The sequence below is a fragment of the Aphis gossypii genome, unplaced genomic scaffold, assembly GCF_020184175.1.
Source record: "Aphis gossypii isolate Hap1 unplaced genomic scaffold, ASM2018417v2 Contig00576, whole genome shotgun sequence".
Taxonomy (NCBI): Eukaryota; Metazoa; Arthropoda; class Insecta; order Hemiptera; family Aphididae; genus Aphis; species Aphis gossypii.
The window spans coordinates 98,989-124,508 of NW_026083171.1; the positions used below are offsets into that span (position 1 = coordinate 98,989).

At 31.8% G+C, this 25,520-nt stretch overlaps 2 protein-coding genes and 2 pseudogenes across 2 annotated transcripts; all 4 read left to right on the plus strand.

The window, feature by feature from the left end:
- Positions 1-508: 508 nt before the first annotated feature.
- Positions 509-4,628, plus strand: LOC126554674 (uncharacterized; annotated as a pseudogene).
- Positions 4,629-4,667: 39 nt separating this feature from the next.
- Positions 4,668-6,514, plus strand: LOC126554675 (uncharacterized). The gene is made up of 2 exons (XM_050209729.1): positions 4,668-5,017; positions 5,746-6,514. The coding sequence occupies exons 1-2, from the start codon at positions 4,668-4,670 to the stop codon at positions 6,512-6,514; spliced, it is 1,119 nt and encodes a 372-aa protein (XP_050065686.1).
- A 324-nt stretch (positions 6,515-6,838) lies between these two features.
- On the plus strand, positions 6,839-7,970 carry LOC126554676 (ATP-dependent DNA helicase PIF1-like; annotated as a pseudogene).
- Positions 7,971-23,241: 15,271 nt separating this feature from the next.
- On the plus strand, positions 23,242-25,464 carry LOC126554677 (uncharacterized; the record flags this gene model as incomplete). Its single annotated transcript, XM_050209730.1, has 6 exons — positions 23,242-23,668; positions 24,034-24,230; positions 24,312-24,545; positions 24,605-24,718; positions 24,827-25,069; positions 25,196-25,464. Coding segments are annotated over exons 2-6 (933 nt in total), but the record flags the coding sequence as incomplete, so codon positions are not given.
- Between the last annotated feature and the right edge of the window lie 56 nt (positions 25,465-25,520).

Below are 25,520 nucleotides of genomic sequence, written 5' to 3' on the forward strand. Positions count from 1 at the left end.
ACGCGAATTACTACCAGGCCGTGTTCCCACTAAGTCCGGATGTGATTTCGAGGATGCCGCTTTTTTTTTTATTTACAACTTAATGTGTTCTATTATTTTCAAGTTCTTTTCCGGGATCGTCGGTCGATGTGGTCAACGACATTCTCATTACGTTCGTACCTCGCACTTTTTCAACGTGAATATTTGTCGTATTCCTATTTGATTTTTTTTCTCATTTTCTTTATGCGTTTCATTTATGACATTTCGTAAAAATTATTTTCAATGTACATTATGTACCGTTAATATTCAAAGTTTTTCTAAAAATAACACAAAACTATTGGGATTCCCGTGTTAATCTATTATCACCACTGATAACATAGGTACGATATAATTACGCCGAGTGTATAAACTTACGTTTTATACTACCTACCTATACTACTTATATTATACATATATTAATTAATACATTTAATTATTAGTTATAACATTTTCGATTATCATTAAAATGTCACTTTTTAGTCACATCACCATGGTGAAAATATGTGTGATCTGTGGTAACGTCAGTGGTCTTGATGGAGTGTCTGTGCACAGGTGACAACTAATAAATAACAATAATGTTTTATTACTACTCTAGCCATACACTGTGAATATTCATAAATTGATTACATTAGGTTTCCACTGAATGACGAGCAGAGACGTCAATGGGTGTTGTTCGCCGAGATCAATGGTTTGTATGCTCAACAGATATTTGTTAACTCAAAACTGTGTTCGAGACATTTTGTCCCTGGTCGTGACTACGCTTTGGGCAGAATTCGTCGCCGTCTATTACTAAGAGTAGTACCATCTTTAGTGAGTTAAATAATTTATTATATATTATATATATATGTGTCTGTGTGTGTGTTAGCTGTTATTATGAACAGTTCCAATAACACTTTCAATGTTATGCAAGACAACAATAAATTATACATTACACTTTACACTATAATAATATATTATATAAAGTTTATATTTTTATTATATGGTTCTATTATAGTTTTATTATAACAGAATTTTTATTAAATAATAGGTTTTTATTTTACATTCAAATAGTAGGTTTAGCAATTTGATGTATACATAACATCATATATTATGTTTATTTATCATTTAGTAATTGCACATTTTAATTTTTTTTTAAGTATAATAGTATATTACAATATATTATACTATATTTGAATTATTTTTTAATAAGTAAATGTAAAAGTTATATAATATATTAAAATTAAATGCTGCTATTAAACTATATTCAGTCTTTAGTGTATTTCTCTATGATGTTGAATTTAAATGTGAAATGGAAAATGTCCCTAATTATATTTGATTATTATTTATACAAGTGTTTTTTATTTATTTAATGTGTTGCAATTTATTAGATTCCCTAGCGGTGAGATAATTTTATGCAATATGCTTATTATTAATTCATGCTTTTTCACTATACATAACATAAACTTATATTACTGTACGCACATTAAAACTGACCTCCTTTTATGATATAGTTAGTTCAACCGGTCTTGGAGATTGCGGCACTAGGCAACGAACAAGAAGTGGACGTGGCTATCCATGATGACAACGAGATAGAGGTGGAAATTATTGAAGTCCAAATGGATGAGGTAATGAGGAACATAAATGAAGAAGACCCATTGCAACCCGAGGAAGTGGTACAAGGTGACATAGAGTTTGTGGATTTACTGCCTGCTGACGCAGAGGCAGTATTTGAATTCAGGGATATATTTGACGTTTTACTACCAGGCGTCGATGAAGAGGTCAGTAAATATCTCATACACTATAATGAATATTGGTTACAGTTTTTTCTTTTACAACTGTCATTTTAATTACAGTTTGTGCCGATTCCACCGGGTGTTCCCACAGCGCACGTGCCCATGAGAGACCGTCTGGCTGGCATTTAATATGAACTTCCAGAGCGCCATGACATTGGACCATTGGATGCCGTCTGCACGCAATGTGGTGCCCGTCATTTCTCTTGCGAACGTGTAAACAGAAATCATTTTACAACGTGTTGTAATAACGGTCAAATGGCCGTTACAGGAGAGTGTGTGTTGGGTCAACCACCAGAGTTATTAATTCGTTTGTTGATAGATGATTCACAGGTAGCTAAACATTTTCGCAAAGAAATCCGTCGGTACAACAACACACTGGCATTTGCTGCGTTCTCCACTGACCTCAACCCAAGATGTTTGCCAGGTCCGGGACCGAGAGTGTTCACTGTACACGGGCAGGTGTACCGCAGAATTAGTAATGACGTTGTCAGGAATGAACTGATGCAACCGAAATACTGCGAGTTATATTTCATTGAATCCGAGTCAGCCAACCAGATTCGTATGGCACAACAACCACGCACAAGCCCATTGTTGGAGAACTTGCTTACAGACTTGGACAGTCTATTACGGCAAATCAATCCATTCGCAGTGGCTTTTGAGTAATATATTAATAATATATATTTAGTTAAATAAACACATATCACATTAATTAATTATTAATTAATAACTAATAATATTAATAATTATTGTAGTCATGTGTAGTTAATATTTCATTGAAAACACAACATTCGTGTAAATTGTAGTGTAACATTTGCAACGTGCTCTGATACTTATATTAAATATATATAAATTACTACATACCATAGCCAACAATAACCTAACATTGGGGGTGCAACAGACATTTTATGATAGGGGTGTAAAATATTACTATAATCGGATTCTAAAGGTGAGCAGGAGATTAAGTACATATTTTCTTAAACATATTAATATAATCATCAACGGCGGCGGAGCGGCGTAATAATGCCGAACGCAGCGACAATAGTACATTGTACCAAATTTTACTATTGGCGGCATCGTTCAGGGTCAAAGACGGATCATCGCACGTATGCTTGTCACCCTTATAAAATATTATAGGCACACAATACATCCGATAGAATAATAGGAATATTGTTTGACGCACGACATCGTTCAGATAACGCAAAGCGTGGGAAGAAGCGGATGCAGGTGCAGATGACCAACAGGGACCTGAAGGTACCGCGGGAGTCCCTGGACGATATATAAGGGGGCCCAGATTAGGCACAATTCAGACGTGATCCACCAGAGTTAGAGCAAGCACCTTCACGTCACCCAGTTTAATATTTTAGTCTCCTGGCCTTAGAATATTTTTCACAAGTTTTATTAAATTAATTATGGACTTAGAATAATTTTAAAAAAAAACACTTAGAATAATTTCGAGAGTTCATTTATTTCACAACACTTTCCGATTCGACATCATTCACTGATTGTACGTGGCACGTTACACATTTTATATATATTTGTAGTTTACATTACCACTCATTAAGAAACCAATTTTTTAAGTTTAATTTAATTATTTCAAACTATTCCCATATCATATATGATATCGTAACAAGACTTAATACACTTGTGTAATGTAGTTGATTAATATTTTGTTTATTTATTTTACTTTTATTATATATATACAGTGTGTATTGTACCAAAAAAAAAAACTTTGACTTAATACCTCTACTTATTTTTACTTTTAATTTTTTTATTATACCAAGTAATATATTTTTTAACAAAATTTACCATTCAACAATGATACATAACATAATTAATACTGTGCTGTACTGTTGTTCAGGTTACACTTGCATATGGTTAACTATAATAAGTGTTATTGAGTTATTTTTCATGCAAGTGATACATCATATGGCTTTGAGTGACTTTACCTTACAATACTTACAATTTTTAATATTGCATCCACAATTCTAATAAGAATATTTAGCGAAAATACCGAAAATTCAAGTGTATGATTGAACAAATTTCATAAAACATGATGTACACTATAAACTAACCTTATCTATACACCATACATACAATACAACCAAGCATACAGATAATAACTATAATTATATTATTAATTATTTACATGAAAATGTTCATATATACTGTACACATATTACGTGAATATATACAAGATACACACATGCTTTAATATTATTTGTTACAGAAACATGCGACAAGTATGGCAGAGGGAACAAGATGCTGCTGCTGCCAATCCCATGTTACAACCGAGAAGGGTGACCATGCACATAATTGCCGACCCAAACAATGACCACGGCGATACAATCAACCAGCTGCTCATGTGAACGAGGTAGCTGTCGTCTTTGTTGGTGAAGATGGTCAACCACCAGGAACCTAGATCTGGTTATCTATGACTCAAACCCGTTAACCCAAATCACCGGATGCAAAGCATATCAGCAGGTTCGTCTCATGCGGATCCAATGTTGTATCCACTGTTCTTCCCGTACGGAGAAACCGGATGGCATTACAACTTACTACAAGAGGGCAACCGCCGAAACACGGTTCGGGTTCGTAACACCATCAGGGAGTTTGTATGTTACCGTCTGGCCATTAGATACACTGGAAACAATAGCAAGGGAATGAAGGTAATACATTTAGTTATTGCATGCAGGTGTTTTATTGCAGCAGCGTTTGTGTGTGATCAATACGTCGTATGGAAGCGAACAATCTGGCTACCACTCGAGACAATCAGAGAGCGCTTTTGCTGTGATGCATATCGGGCTTGTGGGACCACATAAACCAACAGCTCCACGTTGACGAAATCAACGACGACTATTTGACAGAGTGAAATCGCACATGGTTCACGGACCGTGTGGACAACTCAACCGCAACAGTCCGTGTATGTTGGACAACAGTTGTTCAAAGAAGTATTCCAAAGAATACAGTGAAGAGACTCTGTACATTTCTGATAATGGTTACCCGACTTACCGCAGACCGAACAATGGGCTTGTGGCAAACGTCAGAGGTCACCCTGTCGGCAATGAGTTTGTTGTCCCGTACAACCCGTACTTGCTGGTTAAGTATGACGCACACATAAACGTTGAGGTGTGCTCTACTGTGAAGAGCGTAATGTATTTGTATAAATACGTATACAAGGGCCATGACGCGGCTACCTTGGAAATTCGGAATGGAGACGAAATAGATAAGTAAGTGAATTAAACTTAAAGTTGAAAATTACATTTCACTAATTATTATAATTTTAACTTAATTTGTTCTCTATTGTTTTTTTACTATTTTACAAATACTTATTTACTTAATAGTATATTACATTATATGCTATATGAATACATAGCATAATTATTATATCATTTAACGGTAATATTACTGTTCAATCTTATTTGTTATTGTTATTATGTCATTATGTATTATATGTATATATTTTGCAATATACTTCTGGTATTATATCTGTTATTTTTTGGGGGTAATTTCTATGTCATTTATTTAGATTATGCAATAAAAATATCTAATATTCTACTTCAATACAATACACTTAGAACAGTCTACTAAACATATTGTAAAGATGTATCAATCTTCCCAGTAACGTTAACTTCGTTATTATTATTTATACAACAATGTATATTATATAGTATAATATATTATTATGATTAGCAATTTCTAATTTAATTTAATTTAATTTAATTAGATATTAAAGTAATTAAATAAACCAAGAAAAACAATTGTCAACTACAATAACATTGCATATGGCATACCAGTATCACATATTAGTTAACTACTACTACACTTTAAACTTATTATATATATACAGATTTCATATAATATAAATTGTATAATGATATATGTTGTTGTTGCCTAACACTTTTTTTTTTAATATAATATATTTATTTTTTGATATAATATATATTATTGATTTCAGTTACATAAACTCGCGGTACGTCAGTCCGCCAGAAGCTGTTTGGAGGTTGTTTTCGTATGAAATGCATAACAAAAGTCATACCATCGTTAGACTTCCCGTCCACCTGGAAAACTATCACAACGTGTACTTTGAACCCGGACAGGTATTAGAGCGAGTACAAAACGCCGCCCTGGCTCGAACTAAACTCACGGCTTTCTTTGCGCTCAACGCCATCGATGTCGAGGCTAGACAATACCTGTACCACGAGATACCGGTACACTACACTTGGAACGTGACACGCAGATCATGGGCGCGACGGCAAAGACAGATGACGTACGAGACGTTGGCTCGAATGTACGTCGTCAACCCACTTGATCGAGATCGTTTTCATTTGAGATTGCTACTTCTGCACAAGAGAGGTTCACAGTCTTTCCGCGATATGAGGACAGTAGACGGGGTGGTGCATCCAACCTATGCGGCTGCAGCCGTCGCAATGGGACTTTTGGAAGACGACCGAGCTTTGCGGGTTTGCATGGCAGAATCGGCAACATTGGACACTCCAGTTCAGCTTCGTTACCTATTTGTGACGATACTGTTGTTTTGCGAGACCGCAAACCCGCTGGCGTTGTACCAAGTCAGCGAAGCTCACATGATGGAGGACTTTAATCAGCGATTGAGAGAGACGAGCGCGCTAGAGCGGCGTGTCTCAACGCCATCGCGCAGTTACTTCAGGTTCACGGGAAATCGCTCTCGGACTACAGTTTACCTCTATTGGACGTCGCATTGCTAGAAGAAGACCCTAACGATGACATTCTGTGTGCAATAGACGCGGCGGTACGCTGGACTGTACAATTGGACGGCTTGAACGACGAACAACGGACAGTGTTCGATCGTGTGATGGCGGCCATAAACGACAACAGAAACTGCTCAAAAATGTTCTACGTCGACGGACCCGGAGGATCAGGTAAAACGACGTTATACGGATGCCTCATATGGTCTCTTCGCAACCAAGGGCGATCCGTGTTGTCCGTTGCATTTACAGGAATTGCAGCATCGCTGATGGACGGCGGCATGACGGTGCACTCTACGTTCGGGTTGCCGTTCGGTACACTGACTGACGATTCAACGTCGACCATCACCATGCAGTCGTTGCGTGCTCAGAGGATACGTGACGCGGCACTCATCGTCTGGGATGAAGCGCCAATGTCACCGGGACTACAACTCAAGGTGGTCAATAGATTGCTCAAGGACATCATGGGATCGGAATTACCGTTGGTGGGAAACCGGTCCTGTTCGCCGGCGACTTCAGACAGATACTGCCTGTCGTGCGCAGAGGGACAAGGAGTGACATTGTAAGGTCGTCGATTAAATATAACTCTCTGTGGCGCGACATGGAACAGTTCAGTCTGACGCGAAACATGCGTGCCGACAACGATGTGGACTTTGCTACTTGGTTGCTACAGCTCGGGAGCGGCCAGTTGCCAGCGGTCGACGGTGTTCGGGACAGCGTCGAAATCCCCCAAGAAATGGTATGTGACATCGCTAATTTGATTGATTTTGTTTTCCCGCAGCAAATGTCGTTGGCAAACATCGACGAGTTTGCTCGGAAAATAATTTTATGTCCCAGGAACGACGATTGTAGGAAGGTCAATCGCACGGTGTTACAACGCATCGATGGAGCTCAACGGAGCTACACGGCCATAGACACTGTTGTGGTCGATGACCCTGACGAAGTGGCCAATTATCCGACAGAGTTCCTCAACACTCTGGAACCGGACGGACTGCCGCCGTACAACTTAACGCTAAAGGTGGGTTCGATTGTCATGTTGCTTAGGAACCTAGATTCTAAGAGACGCCTTTGCAACGGTACGAGATTGGTTGTCACTGAATTACGACGATACAACTTCAAGGCGAAGATGTTGTCTGGTGGTGCACAGGACGAAATAATCATACCTGCGATACCACTCACGTCGTGTGGCGAAGATGACCTGCCCATCATAATGCGAAGAGTACAGTTCCCCGTACGTTTGTCGTTTGCGATGACCATTAACAAGTCCCAGGGACAAACGTTTGATAGAGTTGGATTGCTTCTGCCTTCACCGGTATTCACGCACGGACAACTGTACGTAGCCTTTTCACGAGTGAGGAACTCACAATCCATAAGAGTTGGTATGTGTGGTGATGGTCATGGTAGATTCGTCACTAAGAACATTGTATACAGAGAGGTCCTGCAAACAACTGCATAATGAAGCCTACAAGAACTTAATCGTTAACATCTGACCTGTGTTATCAAAGGGATCTATGTGATCCAAGTGGTCTGTGTGACCAACAGTTTATGGGCAGTCATGAGTGTGACTCGCGGAGAGAAAGTTTGACAACCTCCACGTGGTTCTCTCTGGATGCGAATACGCTTTGTAGTGAATTCGTAACTAATGTCAAACATGTACTTAAACTTGCTTCAAACACATGAGTTGGTAAAATATTTAGAATATTATATCATACCAAATGTATGTTATTGTTTGTATTTATATTGTTTCAGAAACATAAGGAGTAATGATTCGTGTTGGAAACTCTTATATCAATGCAAATGTGAACATAATCAATAATAATAAAACTATCATTCTACTAATTTGCAACTAAAGTAAAAACTGTTAACCATAACAATTTGCTACACGGCATGTATAGCATTTTATTTGTGTATTCCATTAATTTTTTTATTTCATAATAATCTACTTATGTTGGGCATGCATTTAAATTTACACATTTAATTTGTATTTATATTGTTTGTCAATGTCCTTAAGAAACATAACAAGTATTAAGTAATGATTGATATTGTTTCATTGAACAAACATTTTAATTGTTATAATACAACATAAGCATTGTAGTTACTGATTTGTAACCAAATCAGACACTGTTGACCATAACAATTGTTATAACACACACCATGTACAGCGTTTTATGTATGTAATATTTTCATTGATTACTTACATTGTAATAATAATTATAATACACATTGTACTGTATGTTATTTTTTTTATGTCTCATGTTCAAAATATATATCAAATATATCATAAAAATATACAATATTCTTAATTATTTACCATTACAAACAATTAAAAAGAATAAACTCCAATACTTAAACGTATTATTGCAAAGTTTAATTTTATATATACAATAATATATATTTATTGTTTGTTAATATTATACTTTACTATAGTGTCCTTTAAAATACTTTATATTCCTTTAATTAATTTGATTTTCAAATACATGTGTACAATATATGATGTGGTCGATTAATTTTTAATATAATATATAATATATATATGTGTTTAAGAACTAACATCACACTTTCACAGGTATAGATATACACTGGTTGAGGACGGATAGCTAGACACTCAATTGCAATTTTTCGTATTCATTTGTTTTTTGTTTTACAAACACAAAAGAACCGGGCAAGCGACCGAACACCGTATTACACTGGTTGAGGAGTAATAGTATCGATTTACACTGGTTGAGGACGGATAGCTAGACACTCAGTTGCAATTTTTCGTATTCATTTGTTTTTTGTTTTACAAACACAAAAGAACCGGGCAAGCGTCCGAACACCGTATTACACTGGTTGAGGAGAAATAGACAATCACAATTACCATTTTTTGTATTTTTATATTATGTATATGTAATATATATCTTATTATTATATAATTACACATTTCAAAAACAGCCGGGCTATTATGTCGAGATAAACTTTTACACCGAGAGCGATAACAATGATAATACCTACTATTAGTTAGGTATATTAACTATAGGTAATAACTTATAAACACAACGATCGACTTAAGTAATTTTTTAGTAAATTATCTCTTTTCTAGACACCTGATTACCATTTCCGACCGAATTCCCCGTAAAACGATTTTCACTCGAACCCATCTAAGGTTAGGTTAGGACTCCCTCGGCTCCTTCCAAACCACCGGAGGTTAGGTTAACTAAAATAGTGACTACTAGACTTTTTACGATATTTTCTTTACAGTCCCGTCTTCGATCTGGGGTACTCACTTGGACCGAATATCACTTAGACCGAATTTCACAGCAGAGCGAGGCACATCTAAACAAATATCAGTATTTACTTAACGGTTTGCATAAGCAGAGTATTAATGTAAATGTAAAATTCACTTAGAAATCAAATAAATAAAGCCATAACTCACAAAGTATAAAGTACATATTATATTAATTAAACTAAAAATGAATATCTCAGAATAACATTTAAAATTATAAATTACTTATTCTCCTTCGAATATGGGAACCTCAGGTTTTGGGACATTTATATTTTTGTCTTGGTTTGTCAAATTAAGATAATTAATCATGCATTTTCATTGTTCCTCAAAACTAATAGGGATAAATGAGGTATTTTTTCAAGTGTAGAAGATAGTGTAGAAAATATTTGTAATTAATTAAGTTTAGTAGCAACATCCATCCCTTTAACTATTTAGATTAGCATTACTTTTATCACTACGGTACTACATTAATATAATATAAGTAATTAAAAATAATAAAATTAAAAAAACTATAAAAAATACCTATTAATTGACTTTACCTACTTAATTTTACAAACATTTTAGTACAATACAAATATTTTCAATGATGACGACATATTGATTTTTGAATAATTCATTTAATTACATTCATAGTTATTTCAAATATTAAAATTAATATCCTGAAAAATAATTAAAACCTATTATTATTAAATATTTAAATTAAATTAATACTACTTAAATTCATTAACTTACATTTTAGAATGTTGATGTTGGTATTATTTATACTTAGTATAATAACAATTTATTTACACCAAAATAATTAAATATGAAAATAGAATATGTAAATATCAACATTTTTAATTTCCGTGCATGTAATGATTGGAATACAGCAGTTAATTCAATAAAATTGTATCAATTAGTTATCAATCATACTTTGAATTTTTAGTTGTACACTATGACCAAAAATCTGAAATTGTATTAAAACTTAATAATATTAAAATGTATAAAGAACTAGGTTATAAGTTAGATAGTTAAACTTACAGTTAACGAGGTATTTTATTATTGTTTTCTGATAATCTAATTCACAAGTGAAAGATAGGTAGGTAGTTAATGAAAATAATATTATGCACTGATGAAACATAACTATCATTACTGAAATGGACCAAATCAATGACCCTCAATGTATGTACAGTATACTTCAATAATTAACTGGTTAGACCAAATTTTATGAAACTACCTATGACATTAAAATACAATTTAATTATTATTAATAATATGTAAAAAAAAAAATAGTAAAAAACTGTAAGTTATATCTACATACATATAGGTATTGTATTAGATTATTTAATATTATTAATAAAATTAATAATTAATTCATCTATACTTACATTTTGAAGCTAATTTGTTAATTGATAAGTATACAGTATAGTGTTTTATCATTTTATTTGCTTGGAACTTTCACGATGCATTAAAAGGTTTCATGTTCTCTCGAATTGTCTGTATGTTTTTTTATTAGGATTACTTGAGTAAGTAATATAATTTATTATTTAGTTGCTGATGATCAACTGTCATAATCACAGTATTATTTTAGTACAACACATAATACAGTGGTGTAGACTGGACGGCGGATGGTCACAGGTCAGTCATTTTTAAACAATTTTTATGGTGTATACATATAAGTTATAATTGAAATAGATATTACGCATAACTTATACCAAACACCAAACGGTAAACATTAATGGACACATTGAAAAATGAATCACGTACATATTACGTTATGCGTTTAAGTTAGGTACTGAATACGGATTACGGAATACTGATTACTGAATTTGGTTGTGTACTGTATGACGTGTGTCTGTGTGAAATGGTCAATGTCATATTATCATGATTGGTTATAAATTCTATTTATAACCATTCATATTATTATCTATTCTGTGATTATACTACGTTATTATCATAATTTTTGATTATTCGTGATAACAAATTATTTCTTGGGAAAAAATAATTCAAAATCGATAATCGCTATAACACTGATAAACAAGAAATAAATTAGAATTTAAACAAATTTTAAAAATTGTTTAAAAATTATTGACTTAACCTTAGTAAAAGTTTTTGAAGCCAACATTTTTCTAAAAATCGGATTTACAAATTGGCTATCTTGATTTTTTTAAATATTAAATAGAACAAATTTTAATTTTTTAATTTTGCATACAATATGTTAGAAAAAAAATTTAAAAATATTTAGAATGTAGCGCAGACGACAATTGACAATTAAAAAAAAAAAAAGTTGAAAATGTTCAATAGAAAAAAAGTAATTGCATTTGTCAGTTCATTGTGAAACACCCTGTATGTGATGCTACTAATATTTAGTTATTTGTTTTTAAGATTCTTTTATATTGTTTAGATTGTGAACGGAGTGATTTTTTGTTTGGTAGCATTAATAATTTTGTTTTAGATCCATAACGATTCATTGCTGCCAAATCATAGTGTTACAGATTCTTTGGGTTGAAGTAAACCGACATAGTCACTTTACTAGCGCATAATCGTTTTACTATTTATGATAGTTAAACATGTAGTACAATAACTTATTGGCTTGTTATTTATGCATGTAGAAATATGGAATAGGTGAACCAGTTTACAATTCTACGAAATTAATAGTAAACCAATTATCCGTGCAAAATAATAGTACAACAGTAAATCACAATTTTGACAAGTTACTATCCCAATATAATTTCGGCTTCCTTGATCCACTTCCATTCTTTACCGTGCAATCACACGTTGTACGATTAGAATTAGTTTACTATCCCAGATCACCGGACTTAGCTTAGTCGTTGGGCCGCGCCCTAACATCGCCGCTTGTATACTAAGTCTCCCAGTCTTAAATTAACTATTTCTCGGGCAGAGTCATTTATACTCTGTCCTCAAATTTATTTAATAGTATTAAACATTAAGTACAATTATATTTTTCTTAACATAATAAACTATACATTATACTACCTAACTCAAATTGTTGTGTTCTACTCATTACTTACCCGACCTCCATCTACTGACGTACGACCGACAAGCGTTCCAGAGAATATTTATATATAATTGTGTGACGAGTGCAGAACCTACCGCACTTGGGGTCACTGCCAGTTCACTACAGGGTTTAATTAAGGTAATTTTTTTGTTATAACATTGAGAAATACCATATTCTTCATAGTTCTATCATAAAATGTACATATTATGACAATATTTATATGTTCTAAGAATTATACAACCAGTTATTCTGACTAAAAATATTAAATCTAGTTGATAACTAACATTAAACATTTTATAAATAACCAATAATAATCATTATACACCATAGTTAGTGTTGAAATATTACACTATATAGTACACTATATTTTCAGTGTATAGTATATTTTGCAAATTACCTATATCCTCTGAAATTATTTATATAATAGGTACATGGCGTAACAGAGTTAACAGATAGATGTAACTCATCAACTGTGTAATAATTTTTTTTTTTTTAACACTCCTTTTTTGTCAATTGTTTCTCTATTGAAATATTATTAATTATTATTATTATTAGTTAATATTATTATATTATCTTTATAGAATTTATTAAACAGTGTTATAAGTATAATTATATATTTAAAAAAATTATAATCTTGTTTAACTCTGTAAACTAATTCCTGTATACTTTGTTATATGGTTTGTGAAAAATGTTTATTAAGCCAGGAGGTAACATTACTGTAGTAAGCCGACGGAGTCGTCTCACTATTTTCTTTTCTATTTTAACTTATTTACATATACTACAAGGTTCTTCACATTTAAATATTTTATTATCATACTCGTAGCAATACGTAATTAAATTTGATGGCAATTTCCAAGAATCAAAGCGTATGGGAAAACACAGCCACAAACAACTTTTTCTTGCCCTTTTGACAAACAAGCCATGCACATAAATCATAGATGCGCACGCCTTGGTATAATAGCACAACAACAAGTCCAATCCAGGGTTAAGTGTCTTGGGCGCAAAACCACTTTTGTAGCTACAATGACAACATTCTTTAACACACCTTTTTTGTCCATTTCCTAGTCTCTATTGTAATGTGCCACGTACAATCAGTTGAATGATGTCGATTTGGAAAGGTTTTGTGAAATAATTGAACTCTCGAAATTATTCTAAGTGTTTTTTATTTAAAATTATTCTAAGTCCAATTAATTAATTTAATAAAACTTGTGAAAAATATTCTAAGTCCAGGAGACATAAAATATTAAACTGGGTGACGTGAAGGTGCTTGCGCTAACTCTGGTGGATCACGTCTGAAATGTGCCTAATCTGGGCCCCCTTATATATCGTCCAGGGACTCCCGCGGTACCTTCAGGTCCCTGATGGTCATCTGCACCTGCATCCGCTTCTTCCCACGCTTTGCGTTATCTGAACGACGACGTGCGTCATTTTGACATCTATATTCTTCTATCGGGTGGTAATTATATTTCTATATTATTCTACCGGGTGGCAAGCGTACGTGAGATGATCTGCCTTTGACCCTGCACGATGCCGCCGCATAATATAATTGTTATAATATAATATTTTCGTTGCGGCTAGCGTTCTCACGCCGTTCCGCCGCCGCTGATGATCGACAATTGCTACGTCAATGTGTTAATCGTTCACGGTTAAGAAAATCTGTACTTGATATCACCTGCTCACTTTTAGAATCCAATTATAAGAATAATTGTTACACCCTCATCAAAAAGTGTCTGTTGCACCCCCAATGTTAGGTTATTGTTGGCTATGGTATGTAATTCATATATTATATTTAATATAAGTATCAGAGCACGTTGCACTATCATGTACAACCAGGGGGTACAGAGAACCATATAAATACAGGTCTCTGTCCGTCTTAATTTTTAGAATTAGTTTCACATCCACATAGAGCTAGTCTATGTCCAAATTTTAGAGTAACTTTTTCTCGGGCAGCTACTTAACGTGCTGTCCTCAAATTCTTATACACTTGTTTTATTGTAACAAATTATAACTTTAATTTTAATAAACTCTTGTATTAACATTGTGTCTTTGTCTCACTTTTAAAACCCGTAATCTTTTCTCGACAACTTGATCCAACTGCAGATGTCAAGCACTCATTTATAAACGATAGTGAGAGATCACTACATTACGTTTAGAGGTTGCAATATCAGTCGTTTTGTATTGAAAATATTGCGTTCGTATTTCAAATGCTACGAAATCAATAATAGTCGTAGACTCATAAGTAATACATTGTTTGAAAGGTGGTAGTTTTTGCTATGTTTTGTTAGAATCAGATATTTGATATTGTGATTAATTATCTAAAATATAAGCAAATCAATATTTACAAAATGGTCTTTTTTCTATGTCGTAATGCTCGCTTGTTAATACTATTTTCAGAAATCGGTTTCCAACAAAACATAGAAAAAATTCTCCTCTACAATTTTTGTAATAGGTATTTATACTGTAAAACGCATCACAACGCCGTATTACTTCAATTACGAAACCATGTTTTTGGTTAAAAAATACGCTCGTCGATTAATTATGCTCGTCATGTGCTGCGCCCATATACAGCTGCAGCGTTCGTTACTTTTTTTTTTTGATGTTCATATACCATCACCCCGCGCGCGATAACGGCAGTACCGCACCATAGTTCAAAACAGGTTTTCTATCGCAGCCGTGCGCCGCCTGTACATAACCAGATAAGAAAACGATTATTACATAATGTGACAAATATTATTTAATTTTGTTCGGTTTTATATTTTGTATTCGTATCTGAATTTTATACTAATAAAAACTGTACTTTTGTTCTTCTAGGAATACGGCTTATTGAAGCAGTTTACTACAGAACTACCTATTATAAAAATTGTAAAGGAGAACTTTTTTAACAATCGTAAGGAATCTCATTTTTGATATCGTATTCCTATCGTCCAATATCATATGGTAAATTAACAAGGTTTTTAACTTTTTATCGATTAATTATTCAACTAATTAATAAAAAATATCGAAAATCGGGCTTCTTACGATTGTTAAAAAAATTCTTCTCTACAATTTTTATAATAGGTAGTTTTGCTGTAAACCGATTCAATTAGCCGTATTACTGAAATTATCGAACTATTTGGGTATGATAAAAAATACTAATTATTACGATATCGAAATAATTAATAATTAGGTAAGAAAAAAATCAAAATTAAATCAAATGTTATTTCATTTAGTGTACATTGTAGTATACGTATATTGTATACAAATATGAAATAATTATTACAAATTAAATGTCATATAATAATTATATTATAATCATAAGCGTGCGCAGACCTCTGAGTCAGGTATGGCTAAGTTCAATCTGATCATCCACCCCCTGCAGGTCATGGTCACACAAGAAAAAAATTATAGACATTTTCACCACAAACTTTTAAGTGGCCCTTGTGTAGATGACTGGAAAATGTAAATAATAATTTTTACCTACTTTACGTCACAATCGGTTCGTCCAGCGGGCTGCGGCGATATTTATAAAAATACTGCCGGCTGCCGCGAATCGCCATAACGTCGAATTCTCGTAATCCTGTATAATTATAATTTATATCTTACCCACTCTACACAATATTGTATTATAACAAAAATGATATTGTTTCTACTAATTTTAACAAATTTATTATGCGTCTATGCAATTGTCCAGTTGACTACTGGGCGTCTAGACTGTAGTGTATTTTTTCCGGGTTTACACATATTTTGTTTTGTTAAATTTTTTTAAATGGATAACCATAAAGTTAGTAATTCTAATAAAAGGCGGATAGCACCGTTGATACGTAAAAGTATAAAAAAAACTAAACTTTGAAAGAATTAATAATTTTACTAAAAGAACACCAAAATGATAGTATAATTTATGAAGCTTTCTTACATAAAATGGATAAAAAATTTGTCAATGAAAAAAGAAATGTACTATTTTTTTTTGATAATTGTTCGGCTCACCCAAAAATTCTGCAAAAAACATTGAATGCAATTAAAATTATATTTTTTTCACCAAATATGACTTCCAAGCTGCAACCAATGGATCAAAGTGTAATTAAAAATTTAATGCACCATTACCGTAAAAAATAATTCAAAGACATTTACGTAAACTTGAATTAAATGAAGCCATCACAGACGTAAATTTATTAGATTGTATACATATGCTCTACAGTTCTTGGGAAGCTGTTTCTACATCTACGATTTCCAACTGTTTTCGTAAAGCAGGATTCAGAAAACCAGAATTTAATAAAGGTAAATATAAACGTACAATATACACATAAAAATATATTCATATGTACATATAAATATATATGTACATTGTACATACATACAATTTTTCTCGATTACATTTAATAATTTACATAAAAAATTTTTTTAGAAGGAGGCGTAGTAGAAGAAGTATTTGAAGACATTCCCGAAGAATGGCTTGAATATCAAAGAAAACACTCCGATATCAATATTTCATACCAAGCATTTTTGGATATTAATTCTACTTTGAGCACATCAAAAAGTTTAACCGGTGCGGAAATTTTTAAAATATCTGATATTCTCAATGAGCCAGAGACAGATTCTGCCGATGAAGCAATCGACGAGGAAGAAATTGCTGTTGTTAAACCTTTCATACGTGGTGCCCAAGCTAAAAACTATATACATGAACTTCGAAGATACGTCCAACAACAGTCAGGAGTTTCTGACAATATTTTTTCTGCACTTAATATTTTAGATAGTTTTATTGAAAATACTTCTAATACTAAACAAAAACAATCAAAAATGTCAGATTTTCTACTTTCATAGAAAATAATGTATACTTATCCAAATGACGAATACTAATACATAATATGTATTCAATGTATAAATATATTCTATATTATAAATACACATTTTTCCTAATAATTAAAAATTTTTTCAAATTTTATTTATGTTTTAAATTCCCTCTCTAACTCGAAGTTTCGATATGTCGAATTTTTTTTGGGGTCCCTTACGACTTCGAGATACCGAGGTTTCACTGTATAAAGATTCTGAAATAGACAAAGATTGGCTGGCGCATGTGTCAGAAATACAAAAAGTTTGGAAAACGGCTCAGATCACGAAAGTGAAGGAACAGACGATGAAGACACAAATATTGAACCAATCAATCCGGGAATAATGGACACGATGATTGAAAACTGTGATTTGGTTTCTTTTACACCAGGCGAAGGCATGAAACCGTTATCTATTCTTACTGATGACCATGCAGAGGAAAAAGCTTTTTCTGATTTATTTGGTGGGCATCCACGTACAAGTAAATCACATTTAAAAAATTACTCAAAAGTAGTAAGGTCTGGACTGCTGAACGTAGATCGAAGGTTTGCATCAGACTAACTTGTTTTTTAAATGCAAAATATTAGTTTAAAAACTAATTGTAAGCAATGTGCAAATTGTTTTACGAAAAAACAAAAAAGGAAACACAACTGCGAATGACGTAGCAAATCCAGCTGTTCTAAACAAAATTATCGATAACGATCAAGGATACCGAATGTTACACAACGTACAAAATTCACCTTCATATCTTGCAGCGATGAGAAAAAATGTTTTTGCCATGGTGCGTCAAGAAGGTCAACCGACATTATTCTTCACATTTAGCCCTAGTGAATCAACTTGGACTGATTTGTTAAAGATTTTGTATAAACTGCGTTACTCCAAAACGTTGTCTGATGATACTGTCCTAACTTATGCACAAAAATTTGATTTAATTCGACAACCCTAACAACACCGACTGTCCCAGGAACCTCCTGATTAATTCCAAATTGTTTCCTAGTAGGAACTTCCCGATGGGAAGTAATAGGACCTTCCAGGGAGTGTCCCATTTAGGTTAACAATTATTATTACATTTTTTCAGTTATTACTGAAATTAAATATACATCGCATATATAATATATGTATTATAATATAGTGCTTGGGAAGGTCCTCATTTGGTCAGTCTGCAGTCTGTCCAATATGGTGCCTAATTAGGTAGGTTAAGGCCGGGGCCACACATATATAGCGGTTGAGCCGCTCAAAAAATTCAAATTTTTTGATTTTAAATGCAACCGCCTGATACTCGTTCACACATACGCTGTTTAACCGCGGTGCGCGGTTCGCGTTCGACCGCATCATCATAGATAAGTATAATATCATGTCGCGGTTTGACTTTGACCGCTGCGGCTCAACCGCTATGTGTGGCCCCGGCCTAAAATTTTAAGATAGGTATAAATAAAATTCATTTTTTTTTTCAATTTGAAATGTAAATAGGTACAAGGCGTATAAACTATACTGCTAGCTATTATTACTATCGTAATATTATTCCGAATTATATAAACAGTAAACACCGTATGAATCTAACTAGAGAACACAGATAATGTTTAAAGTTTGATAATAGGTCAATTCTTTATCTTTTATCTATGGTTAATTCACTTTAAAATAAAAATAATTAACAACATTATCATAAACGAAAATCTGCTATATATAGTATATATCATGTGTAAGACGGAGATAACATAATAATAATATGGGGTTACGACGTCCAATCGTATTATAGATATATTTCACGAGATATTATTAGCCATATTACCACGATTTGGCTTGGCCGCCTGGGTTTTTTGATCGACTATCGTTAGTATAGCTAATCATGTCTTCCCCTCTTCCTCCTTTCCATCCAATTGATGTTCCTTATTACTACACCGTCCGTCCGGCGTCTGCACTCTGCGTCCTGCACATCTACATTTTAGTATTTATGGCCTACGCTTTTGTTTGATGCTTACTGGCTACTGCTTAGGCCTTAGATATAGTTCATCACGTGAAAGTGTGAAACGTTTGTGTTTTGTTTTGTTTTAAATTCTACCTAAATTGTGTCAATAATATGAGTTCCTCAGAGCCAGATGACGACATGATAGAAACTTCTGGAATCAGGTATGTCATTTATTTTGAATATTATTTAAGTTATATTTTGTATTTTAAGATAAATACAAGCCTGGTTCAAAAGTTTATGTGTAATTACTTTACACGGATGTTTATTACTGGGCACAACGTTACTTTTTTAAAAATGTAGTACACAATCGCGGTCCATCATGACTATACTTAATAAGTAGGTAGTAATAACTACTAGGTAATTTAACTAATTTTCGAGGTGATTGTTTAACGTCATACGTTCTACATTCATAACTTGCTTTAATAATATGAAAATTAAAACGTTCCTCTATAGAAATTAGGTACTTTTAAAAAGTAATTTATTTTGTTACGAACGCTTTGATTTAAATACAATATAATTAAATTACTACAGCAAAGTAATTAAGTTACTACAAAACACTGGATGTACATAAACATTATTCAAACCTATATTAACCTATATCAGTGGCTGTGTCTATACAAAAAAGTATAGCTTTAAGCGGGGCTCTAAGTATAATTTTAATGTTGTTAGCTGTTAATATAATTAATAGCAGCTTTTTAATTTATGGTTCATTGATAAAGTTGTTGAAAAATGTTGTAGGTAAATTAATATAATATTAGGTAAATTATAGGTACCTACATTAAATTTAAAAGTTTTTTTTAACATTAAATAACTAGGTACCTACTCCTTTAATTATGAAAATTAGACACTAGAGTAATGAATAAAAATAAATAAATCTAGGTTCATCTTTTTTTATTTTGAACAAAAAAATGACGATTGACTAATTATTATGACATTAGATATCTAGGTATGTTAGTTACTTATGTCATGTATATACATTATTTTACATTGAAATTGATACAATGATTTAAATTAATCCTAAAATAATAAAACCTTCATCTATAAAATATGTTCATCTACAAAATATAATAGGGGAATTGGGGCAAATGTAAACAACACAATCTAATCCACAGTAAATTGATGAGGAAAATGAAAATAAAGCATAATAACAATTCATTAAGGTAAAATGGTTATACTTAATTATTTTTCAAATAAAATTATGTTTTTAAAATTATAAGGTATATTATGTAAGTACATCAGTATTTTTGTCCCATATTATTATATTCTACCTACATACATTTTAAAATAACAAGTGTTTTTAGTTTCATTAGCTATTAATAATAAACATAAAAATAAACATTACACTTTTTTTAGGTATAAACCTATAATAATAAAATAATTAAGGAAATATTCAAACAAATAAATGCAGGTAGGTAATTCAGTCTTTTGTGTCAAATTAATGGAAATAAAAATTCCCAATCTACTGCTACACAAACTAGAACCCAAATTAATTATCGTCCAGACCCCTCTAGATATTCTACTTTTCCTTTTTACTTTTTCTACTTGGCCTTTTCGTTTTCCCCTATATTAGCTCTTAGTTTAGATAGATCAGTATTTAAAATAATTATATTTAACATAACCTTGTCATTAACTTAACCTTTCCTAAGTATACAAATAGAAAAAACTATATTATTACTTGTTTACTAGTACCTATTACTTAATTAAAAAGAAAAATAATACAAATAACTATATCTTTGATTTATCCTAGCGTTGTTGTTTACAGCCCCCCTCCTCCACCACAAAATTTCAGGAAACCTATTTAGTTTTTTTTAATGACTTATTTTAAAGTTATTATGTTTTTTTTTTGAAGTGTAAAATGTGTAATATGTTACTGAGTCCCCCCCCCTCCCAAAAAAAAATCTGGATACAGTATTCTTTATTTAGGTAGTAATATTTTTTTATATTTTTAACCACTACACAATAATTAAGTATATTGACCAGCTTTGACTAACCCCTCTGAACATCAAACACATTTACTTGGTAGATATAATAATTTTATATTGATTTAAAATGATTACTTTTAACAATAACCTTTTTTTATCCAGTCTTTGTATTGCAATAGTATTTTAAAATAGAAATAAAAACATAAGGTGTCGTGAAACAAATTAAAATTTTAATAGGTATTACTATTATCTTATTACTTTAGGCATGTGCGTACAGAAAATGAAATTTCTTCCAGACAGCTTCGACGTAGAATTCAAAGTCAAAAAAAGAATATTATAAATGCATTATTTCCAGATAATATTTTACCAGTTATTTCTAAAAATGCAATTACGAAAGAAGTTACTGACATTTCAAATAATATAAGTACAGACAATAGTTTTCAAGATAGAAGTACATTTCCATTATATTATTCTGATGATCAAGTAGTTCAACATCACACATCAATTTTTTCTCCATCTAATTTTAATAAAAAAGAAGCAAGTTTCAAGGAATTGATAGCTTCATGGGCAGTTAAAGAATCAATTAATCAAAAACAACTACGTGGATTATTAACCATATTGAAAACTCATTCATGTCATAATGACTTGCCTAGTGATCCAAGAACATTATTACAAACTCCTAGACAATTAGAGATTTATGACATAAGTTTTGGAAAATATTGGCATTATGGTCTTAAAAAAGGAGTTATCAATATTTTAAATGAAATTGAGCAAGTTGAAACTGGAAAAATTGAAATTGTAATTGGAATTGATGGTCTTCCCATAAGTAAATCGTCTGGCAGTCAACTATGGCCCATTTTAGGAAGAATATTTGGTTCAAATAAAGTTTTTATTATTGGAATCTATCACGGTTGGCATAAAAAACCAGAAAATGCAATAGAGTTTCTAGATTATTTTGTTAAAGAGGCAAGAGATATTATTGAAAATGGTTTAGATCATAAGGATAGGAAATATCAATTTTGTATAAAACTAATATGTGCAGACGCGCCGGCAAAGTCCTATATTTTAGGTGTAAAAGGACATTCAGGGTACTCAAGCTGTACCAAATGTTGGGATGAAGGTAAAAGTATTAACAGGAGAATCTGTTTTTCTGATACCCCTGGTAGACAGCGAACTGATGATGAATTTTTAATGAAATCTGATGACGATTACCATTTAAGAACCAGTGCATTAGAAAAAATTCCACATCTAGGGCTCGTAACACAGATCCCATTAGATTATTTACATTTAATCTGTCTTGGAGTCATGAAAAAACTCATAAATTTATGGTGTTGTGATGAGTTACGTGTTCGACTACCATTTCGTAAGGTTACAAATATTTCTAATCAATTAGAAACTGCAATTAAATATTTTTGTCCATTTGAATTTCAAAGAAAGCCCAGAAGCCTTTTACATTACCGCCAATGGAAAGCAACAGAATTCAGGCAGTTATTATTATATACAGGACCAGTTATATTCAAAAATATTTTATCTTTAGAAATTTACAATAATTTTCTTACATTGCATGTTGCCATATCAATTTTGATTTCAAAGAAATGTACTAAAGAATCTCAACTAGATTATGCTCAAAAATTACTTCAACATTTTGTCTCGACATTTAAAATTATTTATGGTGAACATCATATCTCACATAATATACATGGCCTTTTACATATTGTCAATGATGTTAAACAATTTGGTTGCTTAGATAACTTCAGTTGTTTTCCCTTTGAAAACTATATGCAAAATTTTAAAAAATTACTCAAAAAAGATGATAAACCATTACAACAAATTGGACTTCAAGAGTTAGAAAATTGTGGAATTAACCTAAACAATAGTGATATTGAAGATGATTTTATTTTTTTAAAAGATCATATCTCTGGGCCTCTTATAAAAGGATGTACAGTTCCTCAATACTCAATATTGAAATTGAATGGAATGAAATTTGAAGCACAAAATAAAGCAAATAACTGCTGTGGTGTAAAGAATGGAAGAATCGTTATAATAGAAAATATTTGTTATAATAAAGATATTAAAGATTATGTCATTGTTGGTAAAGAATTTATGAACAAAAAATCATTGTATTCACTTCCATGTTCGTCATCATATTTAGGCATCTTTGAAGTCTCAAAACTTTCACATAGGAATATGTGGCCAGTTAAAAGTATTATGCTAAAATATTATCTGTTTCCTATCCCAGAAAATAATTCTAAATTTGCTGCTTTTCCACTTTTGCACATAGAGCAGGAGGAAAGACCACAGCTCTGTTAGTTTTAAATTGTAATAAATATATCGCAAAAATAATTAAATGTAAATAAAGATTGTATTAGTTATTTGTATAGGATTATTAATCAAGATGAAAATTAAGATATACTTAGTATTTTAATGCTTTATTATTTACTGAATAGAATTAAACATTTGAAATAGTTATACAATGATACATACAATTTATATAGGTATATTATATTAAATAAGTACTGTTTTTAGAAATGACAAATATTGATATTAATTGTTATGTTTTATTTCTAGAAAATATGTAGTAATTGAATTCAATGATGGATTACAACTCATCCCACATAATTGGATTTTGTTCAAGCAATTACGGTCTTATTTCCCAGACCTCAAAAACATAAGTTCAAAAAAATATGACAAAATGGTATTCAATGCTGAACCATACAACCCAGTATGGAAAACATATAAGATAAATAAAATTTGGGCTTCATCAGGTAAATCCATATAGAATAAAAATTTAATGTGTTATGAATTATAATATTATACTTAATTAAAAATATGTTAACATTTTCTAGATGATTTTATCAGAGCGAAGCAAAAACTTAAACAAGCTATTGAACTTTCAGAAACAGAGGATCTAAATTCAGAAAAAGATGAATACTTTTCAAAGTATAAAAGACGTATATTGGCAGCAAAAAAAGTAAAACGTTTAGTAGAATTTTCTCCAAATGATAATAAACATACTGCTAACAAATCCAAAGCAATTATTTCTCAAACATTACCGAAGCATCCATTTATGGAACCACTTGGTATAATACATTGATATACCAGTACCTATATTGGTTTAAATAATATTTTTTTATTTTAGATGATCAAACTCCGGAGCATTTCAAAAATAATATTTCAACTTCGTCAACTAATAAAAGTCCTAAACGCAGAATGTTTTCAAGTCTTATAAACCAGTCTTCACCTTATTTGAGTAGTAAGTTTTAAAATAAATATAAGTTGAGTACCTATACTATAAATCTGTACTAACAATATGTTTATATTAAAGGTCATATTTAATAATTGGTTTTAATATATTTTTCAGCACAATCAAAAAAATCTCAATCTAATAAAAATGAAAATGGTTCAGAAAATGTTGGTTCAATTACAGTTATCAATAACTATAATGACCTGTCTGCAAGTAGCTTAACAGAAAACAATAATGTGATTTTATCTCCATCACTGTTGATTTCTCCTGTGACTCCACCTAATTCAAAAATTAATTCTGTAGCAAAAAACCTCTTTTCATCTCATCCATCCCAATCTCCAGCCATGCAGCCAAAAAAAGGTAAATTATTGTATGTAAAATTAAATTTACATTTGAGTGTATCATTAGATGGTAATTTTATGTACATTTGTTCTTGTAATACATTTAATTTGTACTTGGATGTTATTTGTTTGAATTTATTTTTAGTTGGGTATGATAAAACTTCACAGCTATATGTCGTTACTAAACTGACAGAAATGAATACCAAAATAAACAAACTCGTTTTAGATATGTCTAGGCAAGAGGAATTACTAAAAGATGTTTTAAAAATTGTTAAGTTTCAAGATAAAAGTATTGATGATAATGATGACTATGGCGATGATGTTTTACTTGAAGGATTTCCTATTGACGACTTAGACTCTTTAAGAGAAATTAATTTTACTCTAAAAAATGATGATGTGTTCCGTAAAAAACTGGTATGTATAGTCCATACTATATAATATATATATCTTAATATATATAAATCTCGTGT

Bases quoted from the DNA above. Each gene is read 5' to 3' on its own strand.
- LOC126554675 (XM_050209729.1), top strand. From the start codon at position 4,668: ATGGTTCACGGACCGTGTGGACAACTCAACCGCAACAGTCCGTGTATG. The intron at 5,018-5,745 runs GTAAGTGAATTA...TATTGATTTCAG, and splicing joins AATGGAGACGAAATAGATAA to TTACATAAACTCGCGGTACG.